General features: G+C 46.9%; 4 protein-coding genes across 4 annotated transcripts; 2 read left to right on the top strand and 2 right to left on the bottom strand.

The window, feature by feature from the left end:
• Positions 1-1,066: 1,066 nt before the first annotated feature.
• BHQ10_009158 (uncharacterized protein) lies at positions 1,067-1,755 on the bottom strand (the record flags this gene model as incomplete). The annotated part of the gene is made up of 5 exons (XM_040882043.1): positions 1,067-1,081; positions 1,133-1,266; positions 1,313-1,405; positions 1,457-1,531; positions 1,728-1,755. 5 exons carry the CDS (start codon positions 1,753-1,755, stop codon positions 1,067-1,069), a joined length of 345 nt encoding a protein of 114 aa, XP_040737660.1.
• An 831-nt stretch (positions 1,756-2,586) lies between these two features.
• On the bottom strand, positions 2,587-3,414 carry BHQ10_009157 (uncharacterized protein; the record flags this gene model as incomplete). Its single annotated transcript, XM_040882042.1, has 8 exons — positions 2,587-2,670; positions 2,728-2,744; positions 2,812-2,909; positions 2,968-2,979; positions 3,060-3,076; positions 3,137-3,168; positions 3,238-3,288; positions 3,378-3,414. 8 exons carry the CDS (start codon positions 3,412-3,414, stop codon positions 2,587-2,589), a joined length of 348 nt encoding a protein of 115 aa, XP_040737659.1.
• A 2,506-nt stretch (positions 3,415-5,920) lies between these two features.
• Positions 5,921-10,760, top strand: BHQ10_009156 (uncharacterized protein; the record flags this gene model as incomplete). Its single annotated transcript, XM_040882041.1, has 4 exons — positions 5,921-6,464; positions 6,526-7,135; positions 7,189-9,706; positions 9,762-10,760. The coding sequence occupies 4 exons, from the start codon at positions 5,921-5,923 to the stop codon at positions 10,758-10,760; spliced, it is 4,671 nt and encodes a 1,556-aa protein (XP_040737658.1).
• Positions 10,761-13,069: 2,309 nt separating this feature from the next.
• BHQ10_009155 (uncharacterized protein) lies at positions 13,070-14,582 on the top strand (the record flags this gene model as incomplete). Its single annotated transcript, XM_040882040.1, has 5 exons — positions 13,070-13,234; positions 13,286-13,417; positions 13,478-13,758; positions 13,820-14,153; positions 14,208-14,582. The coding sequence occupies 5 exons, from the start codon at positions 13,070-13,072 to the stop codon at positions 14,580-14,582; spliced, it is 1,287 nt and encodes a 428-aa protein (XP_040737657.1).
• Between the last annotated feature and the right edge of the window lie 53 nt (positions 14,583-14,635).

Here is a 14,635-nt window from a genome sequence, read left to right as displayed (position 1 = left end):
CCCCCCTCCCTCCCAGTTCATTGCACGTATAGCTGATTCATGACAATCAGGCTACTGAATTACAGCCCCCCAGCAGTCCTGATCCGCCTCCTGGCCACAAACGGCCTCATAGCATATCTCACATCCTCCGTCCTATGGCTGTCAGGCGCCTCCTCCGATCCACGCTTACTACTTCCAGCATGGATATCCATCACAACCGTACGTTTCCATCCTTCTTAAACCATTCATATGCTCACATGCAGCTAACGCGATTCGGGGGGTGATTGAAGACATTAACATTCCTCTACCACGCAACCCAAAACCACGCTATGATCAAACGCGAAACCACAGCCTCGATTTCAGTCCTGTCCGTGGCGAGCTATGTGAGCATGTCGCTGATATTGTTGCAGTTGCATTTGACGCGCGATAACGAGCCGGAGGTTCCTGCGTTTGTGATGGGGCAGAAGGTGTTGGATTGGGTTGGGTCTCTTACTAGTTCTACTACTGCTTCGTAAGGTCTGGTGGTTGTCTTTCTTTGCAGGCGTTGTTTGCATGTCGGTTGGCATAATTCTTATATCGATACCTAAGATCAATTGTTACAATTTAGAATATTACTACGATCATTTGAACAAGAGCCATAATAATCTTTCATGAATTGGCATCATCGATGCTAAGACATACAAAAGAAATAACAAGAATAAAAGACAAATCATCTATGGGTATCTACAACGCCATGTTCCAGTCCTCCCGTCCCTGACAGCAGAATCATCAAATCATGAGAAAAAACAAACGGCTCCTTAAAGACCACCTGAAAAGGTGACCTCGATGAGACACCATTCGCGCAAGTATTTCCCCCATGTCCGATAATTCAAAGAGCAAATCGTAAACCCTTCCATCGGGAATCGCCAGTCGAATACAAATAACTTGACAGTGACATTCGTGCTGTCTCTGAAAAGGATACTCGTCGAGCGAGACACTCTAAGAATGAGGATGATATCGATAGATTAACCGACAAGATGAAACAGTTCCATCGTATCCTCAAAGGGTCGATCTGTCGAGAAGGACCGAAACGACACGGCGCGTGATTTTAGAACCCATGGACCTGTACAGGTTAGCTTTATTCGATACTACACAACAGAAGAAGAGAAATTACCTTGATGGTCTTGGCGTCGAGTTCTAAGCCCTCTTTCTTGTCGACCAAGAACTCCTGAACATCTTTGCGCTGATCACCCTGGAGCTGGATCACCTCTCCCATCTCACTGTCGTTGACAATGGTGCCATTGCAAGCTGAGCCGTTAGCTGAAATTCCCAGTAAACAAAGAGAAGAACATACCAAATTTCTTCTTGATGACCTTGAGAATCTTCTTCTGATCAAACTTCTTAGGAAGACCCTGGACGGTGGTCAATGTCTTACGACCATTGCGCTCTGCCAACGATTAGCTGTGTCCATGAACCAATAGCAGACTGGAAAACGTACGTTGAATTCGTATATGAATGTAATTCTGAGACTGTTTAGTCTCACCGGTGTCTTCGTCGGCTTCGGCGAAGGGGTCTGTGATGATGGTGGTGGTTAGTTGTTGCTGTTGCACGAGCTAAAACTACCCCGCTCTACATCACTACATCACGAGCGGAAGTCGTTCTGAATAAACATCAAGAATGACGCGCTACCCGCGGTGCGATACATAAAGCGAGAAAGACAAGAAAAATAGGGCAGCTTGTCGGTATGATAGACGACAAAGAAGACTTACCGAAGGTCTTGAGGTTTTCGATGGACATAAACTCTGCCTGTGCTGGAAACTTCCTTGAAAAAGGGGGTATAGATAATAAAGCTGTTGGAAAGAGAACCCAGGGTAGTCTCTTTGTAGATGCAAATGCAGTTGGTGGTATGTTTCTGTTGTGGAAACTGGTCTGAAGAGGGGAGATGGGTGTGCAGGAAATGAGTCGGTGCTGGCCGAGGAGGAATCGGATTCTTTTTAAAGAGAAAGAAAGGGCTCAGCGCGAGGGGCGAGCCTTCCCGCCAGACATTCTGCCAAGACTGTCCACAGTTAGGGCCCAAACGAGGAAGGTGTCGATGACTCAGCTGGTGGCCAACGCGCTGATTGGCTACCCCTCTTAGTCAGAGTCCCGTTAGTCAGCGGTCCCTTGTTTGAACTTCGACCTGGTTACCTGGGTGCACTACAGACTAGACTAACAAAGAGTCAACATGATGCTGGCGGTTGAATATCGTGTCTATAGGCTGTGGTGGAACAGAACTGCTCGACACAGTCTAAGCGAACACGTCGACCAACAGATGCAATCAGCGTTGTCAGAGCGGCAGTCAAAGCCTATCTGAAGTGACTACCGGCCAGTCAGGTGGCAAGACGAGTCACCAGGCTGTGTCAGAGTGCGTTGCATCATCCAGCGCTCACGCATACTGTTTCAGCTATACATCCACCAGTCTATTTCTTGCTATAACAGATAATCCGTGAGTATTATGTTTATTAGTAGAACATGTATATATTACATTGGTCACGAGACCACCAACCCCTCGCTCTGTAATAAGATTGTATGCCTGGATTTTCTCCTGTCTAACTTATCTAGCATCTTCAAGCTGTCAATGCTTGTCAATTATGGGGACGGCGACGGTGCCGGAGCATCGGCTGTGGCACTGCCGCGGGCGCCTGGTGTAGGGAAGAAAAGTGGCATGTATGTCTATCGCTGTGTTAGAAATCGATTTAAGTTGCAATCAAGGGCGGAGCGGAAACGTACGACAGCAAGAGACATCACTAGGCGAGATAATCGCATTAGCACAAAGATCGTATAATCCTCTCAGTCGTGCCGGGTGTGACTTACATGACATAAAGACGGACATATAACTAGGTGTAGCAGCGTTCTTGCTTTGCTCAGGGCTTTCTGATAGCCAACTCTGGATGGAGATAATCACGGCGACCCTATCGATAGTCGATTATTAGTGCGCTGTTCGTGGCAGATAGGCAGGAGCCAACGTACCATCCAATCATCCTAAATAAGGGGATCGCAATTGTTAATTGACCGCCCAAGGTTATCCGGATTGCGATATCAGTGTGTTAACGACGACTTACCGGTTTCGTGTAAACATCTAATTGACATTGGTATGTTTAGCATCTTGCGATAATAGCAAATAAGAGGGGAATCTTACAGCTGCCATTGGCAAAGTTGTGCTCATAGCACCTGTAACTTATCAACATCAATCCAACGCCTTGGGAGATCATGGCTATTTTTCAGCGCAATTGTGCATACCTGAAATATCCGTGTCGCTCTTCGCAGCTGGTGGCTCGACATATGGAATCACTAGACACTCAGATGGCCACGGTCAGCTCCGACCTATCAAGCGCGCATTGCAATCGATTCACAATCGGCTGTGGCAGAATAGCACTCACCCAGGTCCACCCTCCGCATATCCTTCTGAGTCGACATTGTGATTGATAGAGTGGCCGAGTCGACGTATATCTTGCTGTTACGTTTGATCTGATCGTCTGGCTGCTTCCCCAGAGATGGAGTGTCAATGGACAGGGGGGCTAACCATCTTCGGACACGTGCTGCGCTAGCCTGTAATGGCTGAAGGGTGGAACTTTTTGCGATACTGAGCCAATCAGGGTGTACTTCGTATCTTGTCATGTTTAACCAGTTGAGGCGGCCATGTCCGCCAATAATGGCGGTTTGCATTACTACATAGTATTGTTATGCACTCTGTACAGACAGTTCCCCATTTTCCGAGGGGGCAGGTGGTCAAGGACTCAAGAAAGAGCTAAGAAAAAGCAATTCGAGTCCCAGCGAAATGACTTCACCACAGACACGACTACTACGTCTACATTCAATCTGACGGGGTCTGTACGTGTCCGGCACAACAGGCAGATCTGCGTCTGCTGACAATTATTGATCCACCGATCTCAAACGGAATGCAGAGTGCAGATTCGTATGCTTACTGCGATACACAGCGCTAGAACAAAAGGAAGCTGAAACCCAGATTTTATAACGATATTTACCGAGATGCCGACATGACAAAGCAATTGGACAACGAAAACGCCCAGAAAGAAAGATTGAGAGTTACACAGATCGACTGTACAGGACCTATGAGACGATTGATCATTTTGTACGTATATTGTGGTAGATACGGTGACACACCGTCAAGGACGAAGTACTAGTATAGTTCGTGCTAACGACCCAGTAAAAGTCAAAAATGTAATAGATGGCCCCATCTTCACTAGCATCCATGAGTGTACTCCGGAATCGCAGCCTGCATTAAAGCACTCCGTAGACGTATCCAATATTCATTATGGCATGATCGCAAGTACGAATTATCTCCGTTAGCAACCTTGGAAGAGATTGCAAAATAAACCGGCACCTTATGGTCTAACACCCAGCGCGGTGATACGCGTAGGATCCAGCGCATATTTCCTTACTGGCATGCTTATCTCGAAGACAGATAGCACTGATATTATGTGGTGTTATAATCCGTTACTTCGTCGGTGGCTACATCGTGCTGTATCGACTGTCTAGGTTGTGTATCGGCCGGTCACCGGAGAGCAAAATCTTATTATTGGCACAGATTTGCCCTCGGTCCGCCCCCAGCAATTTATCCATACCATGCCAGCGTTGCGTAGCTTGCTCGAAGCAGTCAATCAATCAAACCATCGCGTATTCAGCTTACTGCATTGTGCACAAGCGTGCTATTCGTTTGTCGTTAAACGGTTGTCTGACCGTCTGTGACATGTCAGCTTTAATCCCGGTTCTTGCTAGAATGGCTGGGATTTCAGTCAATTACAGCCGTCGCTGAAGTCAACGACGTAGGTCATAGTTCTGCCTCGGTGAATCTTGCCACTGAAATTGCCTAGTTAAGTAGTAGTAACAGTTACCTATCTCGCAATACTGAATCAAGGATGGGAAATTTCAATCAACGGGTACAATGCCGGGTAAGTGGAGGAGGAAAGTTCCAGGTTGGACTTGTATCGCCACGGATCCGGAGTTTGTGAGTCCGTTGAACTCAATTATTGATCACACTTCGACTAGGTTATGTAACTATGTAAATCCGCGACATAAGCCTGGGCAAATCACATACATTAACATGTTTGCTTTTGACAAAATCAATGACTGAAAAGTAGAAAAGCTGCCGTTAACCGGGTTCGCTATGACCGCTAAGCCCGGAAGAGCAGGAATGCACGACAAAGCCAGGCCTGCTCGGCGTAATCGTACTGTAAGGGCATTACCCCCGTGCTTCGGCGTCCGCGGCTGCAATTAGACTGCAGTCATTGTGGTTGGACGTAATTTACCGTACTGAATACGGCTGATTACCGCCGGTTTCCCCGAGCAGTCAGTCAGTCCTGACTCCTAAGAACTTATCAGTCAAATCAGCATAGCCGCGCCGCTTGCCGCAATCAACGGTGGACTCGCCCTTTCCTCTCTTATCCGTGCTGCTGCCGTGCTTTCCTATACCGACTGGATCATACAACTCGCTTGCATCGCTTCTCTCATCTCACCTCAGCTTTCGCCATTTGTTCTTGTACTTCTTCCGAATCCTGCTCACCATCCCAAACCGATTCTTATCCTTTTCACCCATTTAGATCATATTTGCAACCACTCAGGTGCAGCATCTGCCGGTATGTCACCCAATACTTATCCGTCCGCTGCGGGAACTAAGACAACTGACGTTAGTTAGAGTTGGTGACAACAGATCGGGATTTCCTACAAATCATACGATTTCGGCCAATATCGATCGCATTGCTCCCTACATTACCCTTCGCAACGTCTGATTCATCTTCCTGAGCCTCTGTTGTGGTTGCTATCTTATCGTATTAGTCCTCCGTCAAGACGAAGGCTATATTGGGTCTCGACTGCCCGGAGGCACGGTCACTAGTATACAAACAATCCATCGATGACCTGAACTGCTTCAACAAGAGACAACCATGTCTCCCGTCTACATGCGATGATCCCGCATCCCTCCTCGACGGGCCTCCAGACCTGGACCAGCCAACATCGCGCTTCTGGGACAGCCGACAGGTCGTCCATGGCCGTGGCTCCCGCGCCTTCTTCCGCCCAACAGCTAATCGATCTGTCGTCCGACGGCCCTACAGAGAACGAACATCCTCACAAGAGACCTAGGTTAGATACGACCGTGTCCGGCCTGAGCGGCGATGGCCGTACCCCTTCGTCCAGAAGCGCAACAACCGGTCCCACCCCGAACAGACCTTCCGCGGTATCAGGTCGCGGCCGGCCAGCATACTCTTTTCAGGAATTAGTCGCTGATACATATGGAGGAAATGTGTTTGCTGGAAATGTGACCCCAGGATCGCAAACCTCCAAACCTCCTTCTCCGCCGCCGTTTCCCGTGCGACCATGGACCCATACTTCGGCGCGTCTGTCGCAAGTCGAAAATGAGGGATTGTCGAACAATATACGGGGGCGCGTGGTCCAAACCGTTCCGTACCACCCAGAAACTCCAGAAATTGCGCCCAGTCTGACTCGTGAAAGTAAGTATTATTAGATCGATACCTATGCGGTAAAGGGACTGAATAGCTAACAACTTTGTAGAAATCGCCGATTATGCACCATGGTCGCGCACCGGAAATCACCCCGAAGATAGGTTATCAGACCTCAATGTCAAGGCAGGGAATTTTGATAGGGTACCGGGTCCGAATACAAACTCTGATATCCAATCGCACGCTTCCAAACTTTCTAGTCAGTTAAAGAATCACTCCAGCTTGCAGCTGCTGTCATCCGTTTTCGCCGCCGCCTTGGAGAAACGTCAAATCAATGAAAAAATTTCCTCGACCTCTACCTTCAAACCGCCTCCACGTGTCACTCTCACGGACAACAAACGGGAGGCTTGGCTTCGCGATCTGGCTAACTCGTCTGTTCCGTTACGACGACTAAGCCGAACTATACCGCACGGAATTCGAGGCAAAGTCCTGTTGGACCAATGCTTGGGCAAGGGAGTTCCAATAGGCAGAGCTGTATGGCTGGCCAAATGTGTCGGAGCCAACGAGATCCGCGCATTCAAAAGAAAGGGCACCAGCGGATCCCTTTCGCAAGGGCTTGAGACGAAATGGGTTCGGGAGTGGACACTAAGTGTGCAACAATTCACTGCCGGAGTAATAAGTGCATGCGGAAAGCCGGATTGGCGAAATAAAATGACATATGCGTAAGATCACTATCCCTACCTCGTTTCTAACGTAGTGACTAATCGGTGATCAGAGTGAGACTCGCTGCTCGTCTATTCTACGAACATCTACTTGACCAAGACTACTATCTCGATTGGTATCTATCTTCGATGGAGGGCTCCTCGCTGGACGCCTTCCCGATATGGCTTGCAATGCTTAGTATCTACTGGGGAAGCCTTGTACGATTTAGAAAACGAGGCAGACGTCTTGCGGAGACTCTGTTGGAGAAATTACGCGAAGCCACATCGTCCGACTTCAAAATGAATTTACAACCCTTGATCGATCGAATCTCGCTGCTAGTCCGCCGGCTCTGCCGAGAAAATTCGCCGTGCCTTATTCTCCCACGATCATGGGACCGATATCAAGATGTTGTTGCATCTTCACTCTCAGACGATTCTAGGGAAAAGGCAATCTTGCAATCGCTGATTCTTCGAAATGCCCGTGTTCAAAGACCCGGGACCTGTTGTCCCACCCGTCAACGTTCACCACAAGAGCAGGTCATCAAGCTTCTAGATGCGTCTCGCGATTCTTGCGACATGTGTAGCCTATCGAGCAGTTGCCTCAATCTTGTCCCGGATAGGCAAGAGCTCGTTTCTGTGCTTCTGAGGTGGGCGGCCAGTTCGTTTCGCCAAGGATTGGTTCGCGTGTATATTGCAGTGCGACTTTTCCGCAAATGGAAACGATCAGGCATGGATATTGACGCCTGTATCTTTCCGTTTCTCACCCAGGCATCGATCGAGCAGTCGACATCTTCCATGACAAATGTCTATCACATTGTCGTCGAGTTAATCCGGTCTCAGACATTCTCGGTCGGCCGGTATCTGCAGTGGCTCGTCGCAAGAGGTGCAGTTGAACAGTATCGCCAACACTACTCTCCAGCATCATCTGTACCAGTTGACATAGCATTGCTATCGCACATACCAGTTGCCCGACTTCCAAGACACCTTCGCAATCTTCGAGATACGCTCATGGCTCGTGCTGGACTTTCTTCTTCCGAGGCGGAGGTATTGCATAGCGTCAAGGCTGATTTGAAACAGAGGCTCCCAAGTCTGCTTGGAAAAGATGGCTTTCATATGAATATCAATTACGATCAACACAATCTATCGTGGTCGATTAAAGCTGATGTTAGCCAGTGGATTCGAGCAGCTGTATCTGAACATTATGAAAACGGCTCCGCCTATCCTAAAATCTATGAAAATTCCGTCGAAGTGTCCTCTCTAACCCAAGAGGAATTCCTAGTTGTTCGTTCTGTACTTGAGCAATACGGCGATCTTTCCATGCTCGCGGACATTCTCATCGACGCGTCCAACTCAGATGATATTCGTTTACTTACTTGTGCTGTCGATACGCTTAATCGTCATTTTGAGTGCTTCACTATCATTGGTGCATTGGGCGATATGTTCAGAAGTTTCTACGAAGCTTTCCTCCGTGTGAAGACCAACGGGCAGCCTCTTTACGATTTAGCATATTCGATGGCAGAAGTCGGTCACCGTCTCCCAGAGGAAGTCAACTCTCTCGTATTACTTCGACAAGAACTCTGTCGTGCGGATCGTAACCTCGCTCTTGCAGCATGCTCTCCAGTGTCCGATCATATGGCAGAAACTTTAAACGACTCCAGCCCTTCATTCAACGAGGATATGGACCACTTCCTGTCATCTGGCAATAGTATGGATGAAATGACAATGGTTCTGGTGTTTCAAAAACTGATTCAGCAACTTGCTTCCTACAATGAGAAGATTCCATCAAAGCCAGGCTCGGTATGTCGTCATCTTGTACAGCTACGGTCGTTCAACTCCAAACACTTTGATCTTCTGCTGGTCCAATGGCTCGAGACGATTCTGAAGTCTGCTTCCCGTCCCAACCTGTCTCGTTTGCTACACCCTCTTGTTGGCATCGGATGTGTGACTTTACCGGCTTTCGCTACTTTGATGAACAAGCTTCTACAGTCTGGCTCGCTTCAACCTGCAAACTCAGTATTACCGGAATCGCTGGTTGACTTCCTGGAACTTCTTGTGCCAAACTACAGTGCTGAACCCTTATACGATTTTTTAGCGTACAGGTTTCGCATTGCTCAAGAAGAATTTCTTCACGGACACTCACATGAAGCTCTCGCCCTCCTCAAAGATGCAGTACCTCATATGACTTTAGGAGCACAAAATTTGGTATCCTCGGTTCCATGTGTGGTGCCTTTGCTGAGTGAGATAATTGTACGCCGTCCAGAGGCTGCTACTCTCGACAGCATCCGTGCTCTTATGAAGGTTAACCCGGTATTCCTTCCTGTTGTCCGCAAATCTCTCGATCATCTTTTGAGTGACCATCAGAGCAACCCGGATTTTTTGATGCAGACGGCGATGACTATCAACAAGACCAACCATCTTTCTCTGCCTCTGTGTCAATTGAAGTTGCAGATTCTATTCGACGAGAAGAACGACGATAGCATCAGGAACAGCATTGTAGATTTGATGTACACATCGGCAGTGGCGGATGTTCGTACTGGGAATACCTATTGGCTTGATCTGGTATCTACAATGGGCCAAGAGGCTGCTGAGCAGGTATGTAATTTCTAATGAAACATTAAACTGGGAATGTTGACTAACAGTTCAATAGCTACGCCAGAGAGCCGAAAAGGATTTCTTTGCTGTTGCACAACCCGAAAGCATGGAGAAAGATTCCGAAAACGAAAAACTCGGCCTTCAAGACAACGCACGTGTATATCTAGCCATTGTCGACGGGCTTGCGTATAGTATACCCGAAGAAGGGGTTTCCGCCGTGGCACCTGTTCTTGTCGAAAGAATGAACGCTTTGCTCCAAAAGCTGTTCACGATGCATATGAATGTGCGGACTTGGACCGAACAACGTAGCCGCAGCTCACAAGAGGCAATGACGCGGTCACTATCTGGCAGCGAAGAGAATTTCGTATTTTGGTTGACTGCAATGCTACAAATGATTCGAATTCACCGAGCTGCGTTCGATCTACCATCATCCGGCAACCATCGACTAGGTGCCTATGTCGATTTGTCCCGGTTACTCATCATAATATGCTGCCTCGCATTATCCCGTACACCCTTAGGACTTACGGTGCAGCCACGTTTAGATCTGTCTGCGTCATCATACTTTCTTGCATCAGCCAAAGAAGTCCGAGCCGGAAATACCATTCAAACATACGCTTTAGATATTGCATCTTCTCTTGTCGACAGTCTTCCCGACGAGGCTCGCCAACACTGTGCCAACTTCATCAAAGAGCGGTTTCCGCCAGCACTCAATGTCCAGAACGATCCTCGTTTGCAATTCTTGTTTGGGCCTGTTGCGGAGAATTTTGGCAACATGGGCGGAGCCCTTCCATCTTCTGTGTCAGTCTCATCACCAGCAGCGACATTGACCCCGTCCAACAATCCCGTCAGTGCAGCCACCGTTGCCGGAGGGAACGCAATCGAAGATCCTTTGGCGCTCAACAATCGGCTGCGCGTGCAAAGCCGCGGTCGTGTTATTGGATCATACCCCGTTCGTCCTTGGGAGATGCTGGAAGAAGCGGCTCCTGTAGTCGGTGCAAACGATACTGCAATTGATCTAAACCTCTTCGGTGCACGAAAGGTCCGCGATTACTGAAAGCATAGAAATCAACCCAACTCATCTCACCAAACTCACCTCAACCTCATTTTCACCTCTCATATGTTTCATGACCATTCTTCATATTTTTTCTGCATTTTTTCTTGTTTCCCTCGACCTTGTAATCTTTGCCTTCAAGCCGGAGTTTATCTATTTACATAACCATTGCACCAATTTCTGTTTCCATGCATGCATTCACGAGACATCACATACACATTTACACAAGGCGTTTTGAGTTCACTGTTCGATATGCCACCATTATCTGCTTTTTTTGACTTGTACCTGGATTGATTTTGTATATATTTTTATTATTTTTTTCTGGATATTTTTCTGGATTTACATTTCAATCAAGCATGGCGGTGCTGGGTCTGGTAGATTGGATTTAGTTTTCTATGTGAAAGATTTTGATTTCTTGTTGCTGCTACACATTACATTAGGTACATATACCAATGCGGGTTTTCTTTCTATCATTAGATATACATGTATTTCTCTCTGTTGAAAGCACATGTGGCTTCCTTGATACCAGTCTACTTCACAATATATACAATGAGTGTTGCTTCTGGTTGAAGCACTTTGAAGAGTCTCAACATTTGAACCACGAACCATTGAGATAGCTCTTACCTTCCGACTTATGAGAATACGTCTACGGGTCCCTTGAGCTAGGCTGTGATCATCCGATTCATCAACGGCGATGAACAATTGGGCGAAAGATGAGAAGATGATGCGTTCATGTAGAAGATGCCTTTAGCCAATTGACAGTAAATCGATCTATATGATAGCAGGAAATCTTTAAGTATGTCTAGAGATTCCCGGAAGAGTTTCAAGTGGATTTTATGTGTCATTTGACTTTGAAAAACGAACAGATACTTTCATCTAATCTACATAGACATACATGTGCTGCCCAACCCTCGAACGTTATATGTATATGTCTAGAGACTCGGGGCTTCAAGCTATGCTGCCTGTTATATCCCTGTAGAATACGGCCTAGATAGTGGTATTTTACCTTCTCTGTAACCTGTCTGGAGATTTGCTTGCATACTCCAAGGTTGTTGTTTGATATGTACTCCATACCTGGGTAGATAAAGAGAAAGAATATATAATCTCCAGGGATGGCAAGCCCCGGATGCATTTAGTGATGAGACAAAGAAACACGTCGTTCAGCTGGTTCAGCTGGTGCAACTATGTGTAACAACCCTAAATAGTGCTATCATGCTATGGGAAACTCCTCAAAGCTATTACCAATATGCCCTGACTTCCTCGACAAGTTATTCTTCTCATTCTATTAATTACCTACTTACATTTTTTCAGCTCTTCAAATGCGCGGTACTTCGCGGTTAACAGTACACAAGGACGGTGAGTATATAAAGGAGTCCTCAGAGAAGAGAGATGAAACTCCCCTAGCTAGTGAATAGTGATATTATTCCTTTTTGTTTATTAAGCAATAGTTTATGGCATCATATGTACATTCACACCTATTGGTAAATTTCATTGTAAGTTCAATTTCCACGCCTCCACAATCCGGACCAAATTCACTGCGGGCAATCTGAAAGTCATTCGTAAGGTGGCATCTGCTAGGGGGAGCAATGGAGATGAGGAGTGTCCGGTGCTCTCAAAGGAGTGTAAAACCCTCTGCAATGGTTGTCCAAACAAGCCAGTAGTATTACTTATTTCAACGCCGCGAGCGGGTAATGAACGATTTCAACTTCATTAATCTAAACAACCAAATCGTGCTACTAATGCATGTCTCGGATTGTAACATTGAACATCCTTGTCGTCACGGGGCTTGAGCCTTGCGCATTGAAACAAAGAAAATACGGGATGGTGACTCTCATTGGGGGATTACCACACCCCTGTATGACCACTAGATGAATTAGATTGGGTATCAATGTAGTACAATACAACCAAGTTCTCCAACACAAAATCTGATAGCCTAAGTATCGGGACGTTAGGAAAAAGTCTATTGAAATACTCCTAACACCGCCCTGTGAACTTAGTTTAGTTCTTATGTTTCTAAATAGACATAATTTACAAGACATAGACCCGCCAGTACAAGCATGGCCCTTCTCAACATTGCTGAAGCCGTAGACTCGAATTTCTCACTGCGATTTTCAGTAGCTACCATACTAGTACTACTGCTACTATATCCGATTTTCCAAATCGTGTACAATGTTTACTTCCACCCACTCGCGAAGATTCCAGGCCCCTTCTTATGGTCCGCATCTAGAATTCCATTTGTTTACCACCTTCTCCGTGGATCCCTAATCAAAAATCAACAGCGACTTCACAATCAGTATGGTCCCGTATTTCGCATGGCGCCAGATGAGGTTTCTTTCGCAAGCGAAGAAGCATGGCACGATATCTATACCTGGCGAGCCGGGCATAAGCGAGCCATACGTGATTCGGCATTTTTCCAACCTCCAGAGGGGCAGGCGGACAATCTGATCACTACAAGCAACGTCAAATTTCACGCTCGTGTACGTGGATTGATGAGCCACTCTTTTACTGAAGAATCCTTGTATGAGCAGGCCCCTCTCATAGAAGGCCACGCCGACATGCTCATCAACCAATTATGGCAGCGAGCAACAAGTTCCGAAGCCCTGGAAACAGGAGTATTGGTCAACGTGACGGACTGGATTAACTTTTTCACTATGGACGTGGTTCGTGACTGTGCCGTATCCAAGTGATTTTTTGGTTGTAAAATATTAACCTCATGGCAGATTGGAGACCTAGCTTTAGGCGAAGCTTTTGGTTGTTTGGCTAAAGGTGAATACCATGATTGGGTTCGAACGCTATATCAATACTTGAAGGCCATGACAATCGCTGCCGCCCCTCGTTACTGGCCTGTCATGCAATGGCTTTTCGAAAAAGCCATTCCTAAAAGTGTTAAAGACGGCTCAAAGCGTCATCAGCAATATGCCTTTGATCGGATCAATCGCCGTCTCGATAGCAAAACGGACCGTCTGGATTTCATGACGCCCTTTATGAAAAAGAATCCGAAGTGAGTTTAACGTTCCGAGGAGATCTTCTAAGTTTGACGCTCAATGACTTTGTTCTTATAGCTTTGAGAATATGTCTCGTGATGAGATCCTTTCATCGTTCAGTTTTGTGATTGTCGGCGGTGCAGAGACGAGCGCCACCACTATGACAGGCATTTTCAACCATCTCGCTATGCCACAGAACAAAGCGATCTTAAATCGCCTGACAAAGGAAATTCGAAGTTCCTACAAAGCAGAAGACGAAATCACCGTAGAAAGCATTACCCGTGCCAAATTACCTTATCTCGACGCTGTCATTCAGGAAGGACTCAGAATTTGTCACCCGGTGCCTTCTGGTTTGCCTCGAATGGTGCCGTCTGGTGGTGATGATTATGCCGGAATCTGGCTACCAGAAGGGGTAAGTGTTCCATCAACCTCCAGTACTAGCTAATCTCTTACACCCTATCCTCAGACTAGACTTGGTGTGCGTATCTTTGCCATGAATCGATCTGCCAAGTATTTCCACGATCCGGATAGCTTTGTTCCTGACCGGTGGCTGCCGAAAGAACTGCGGCCATCAGAATTCGCCAATGACAATCTCTCTGCATCGAAGCCGTTCAGCATTGGATTTCACAGTTGTCTTGGGAAGCCATTAGCTATGGTGGAAATGCGCCTTGTCTTGACCCGTATGCTTTGGGCGTTTGATATAGCAGAAGAAGAGGGAATGCATACGCATTTTGATAACTTTCCCATGATGATGATGGTGGAGAAACAACCAGTCATGCTCCGCTTGAGGGCGCGAAAGGGTGTGAACTACAAGGCAGCGGGTGGAGATGTAGTCTTGTGAGAAGACGTAGAAGGGATTAGTGTTGTGTATCTGTCATTACTAGCTGTGCTTGA

The sequence above is a fragment of the Talaromyces amestolkiae genome, assembly GCF_001896365.1.
Source record: "Talaromyces amestolkiae strain CIB chromosome Unknown scaffold22.1, whole genome shotgun sequence".
Lineage (NCBI taxonomy): Eukaryota > Fungi > Ascomycota > Eurotiomycetes > Eurotiales > Trichocomaceae > Talaromyces > Talaromyces amestolkiae.
Note: the sequence above shows the minus strand (reverse complement) of the source record. Positions and strands in the feature narration are given on the sequence as shown.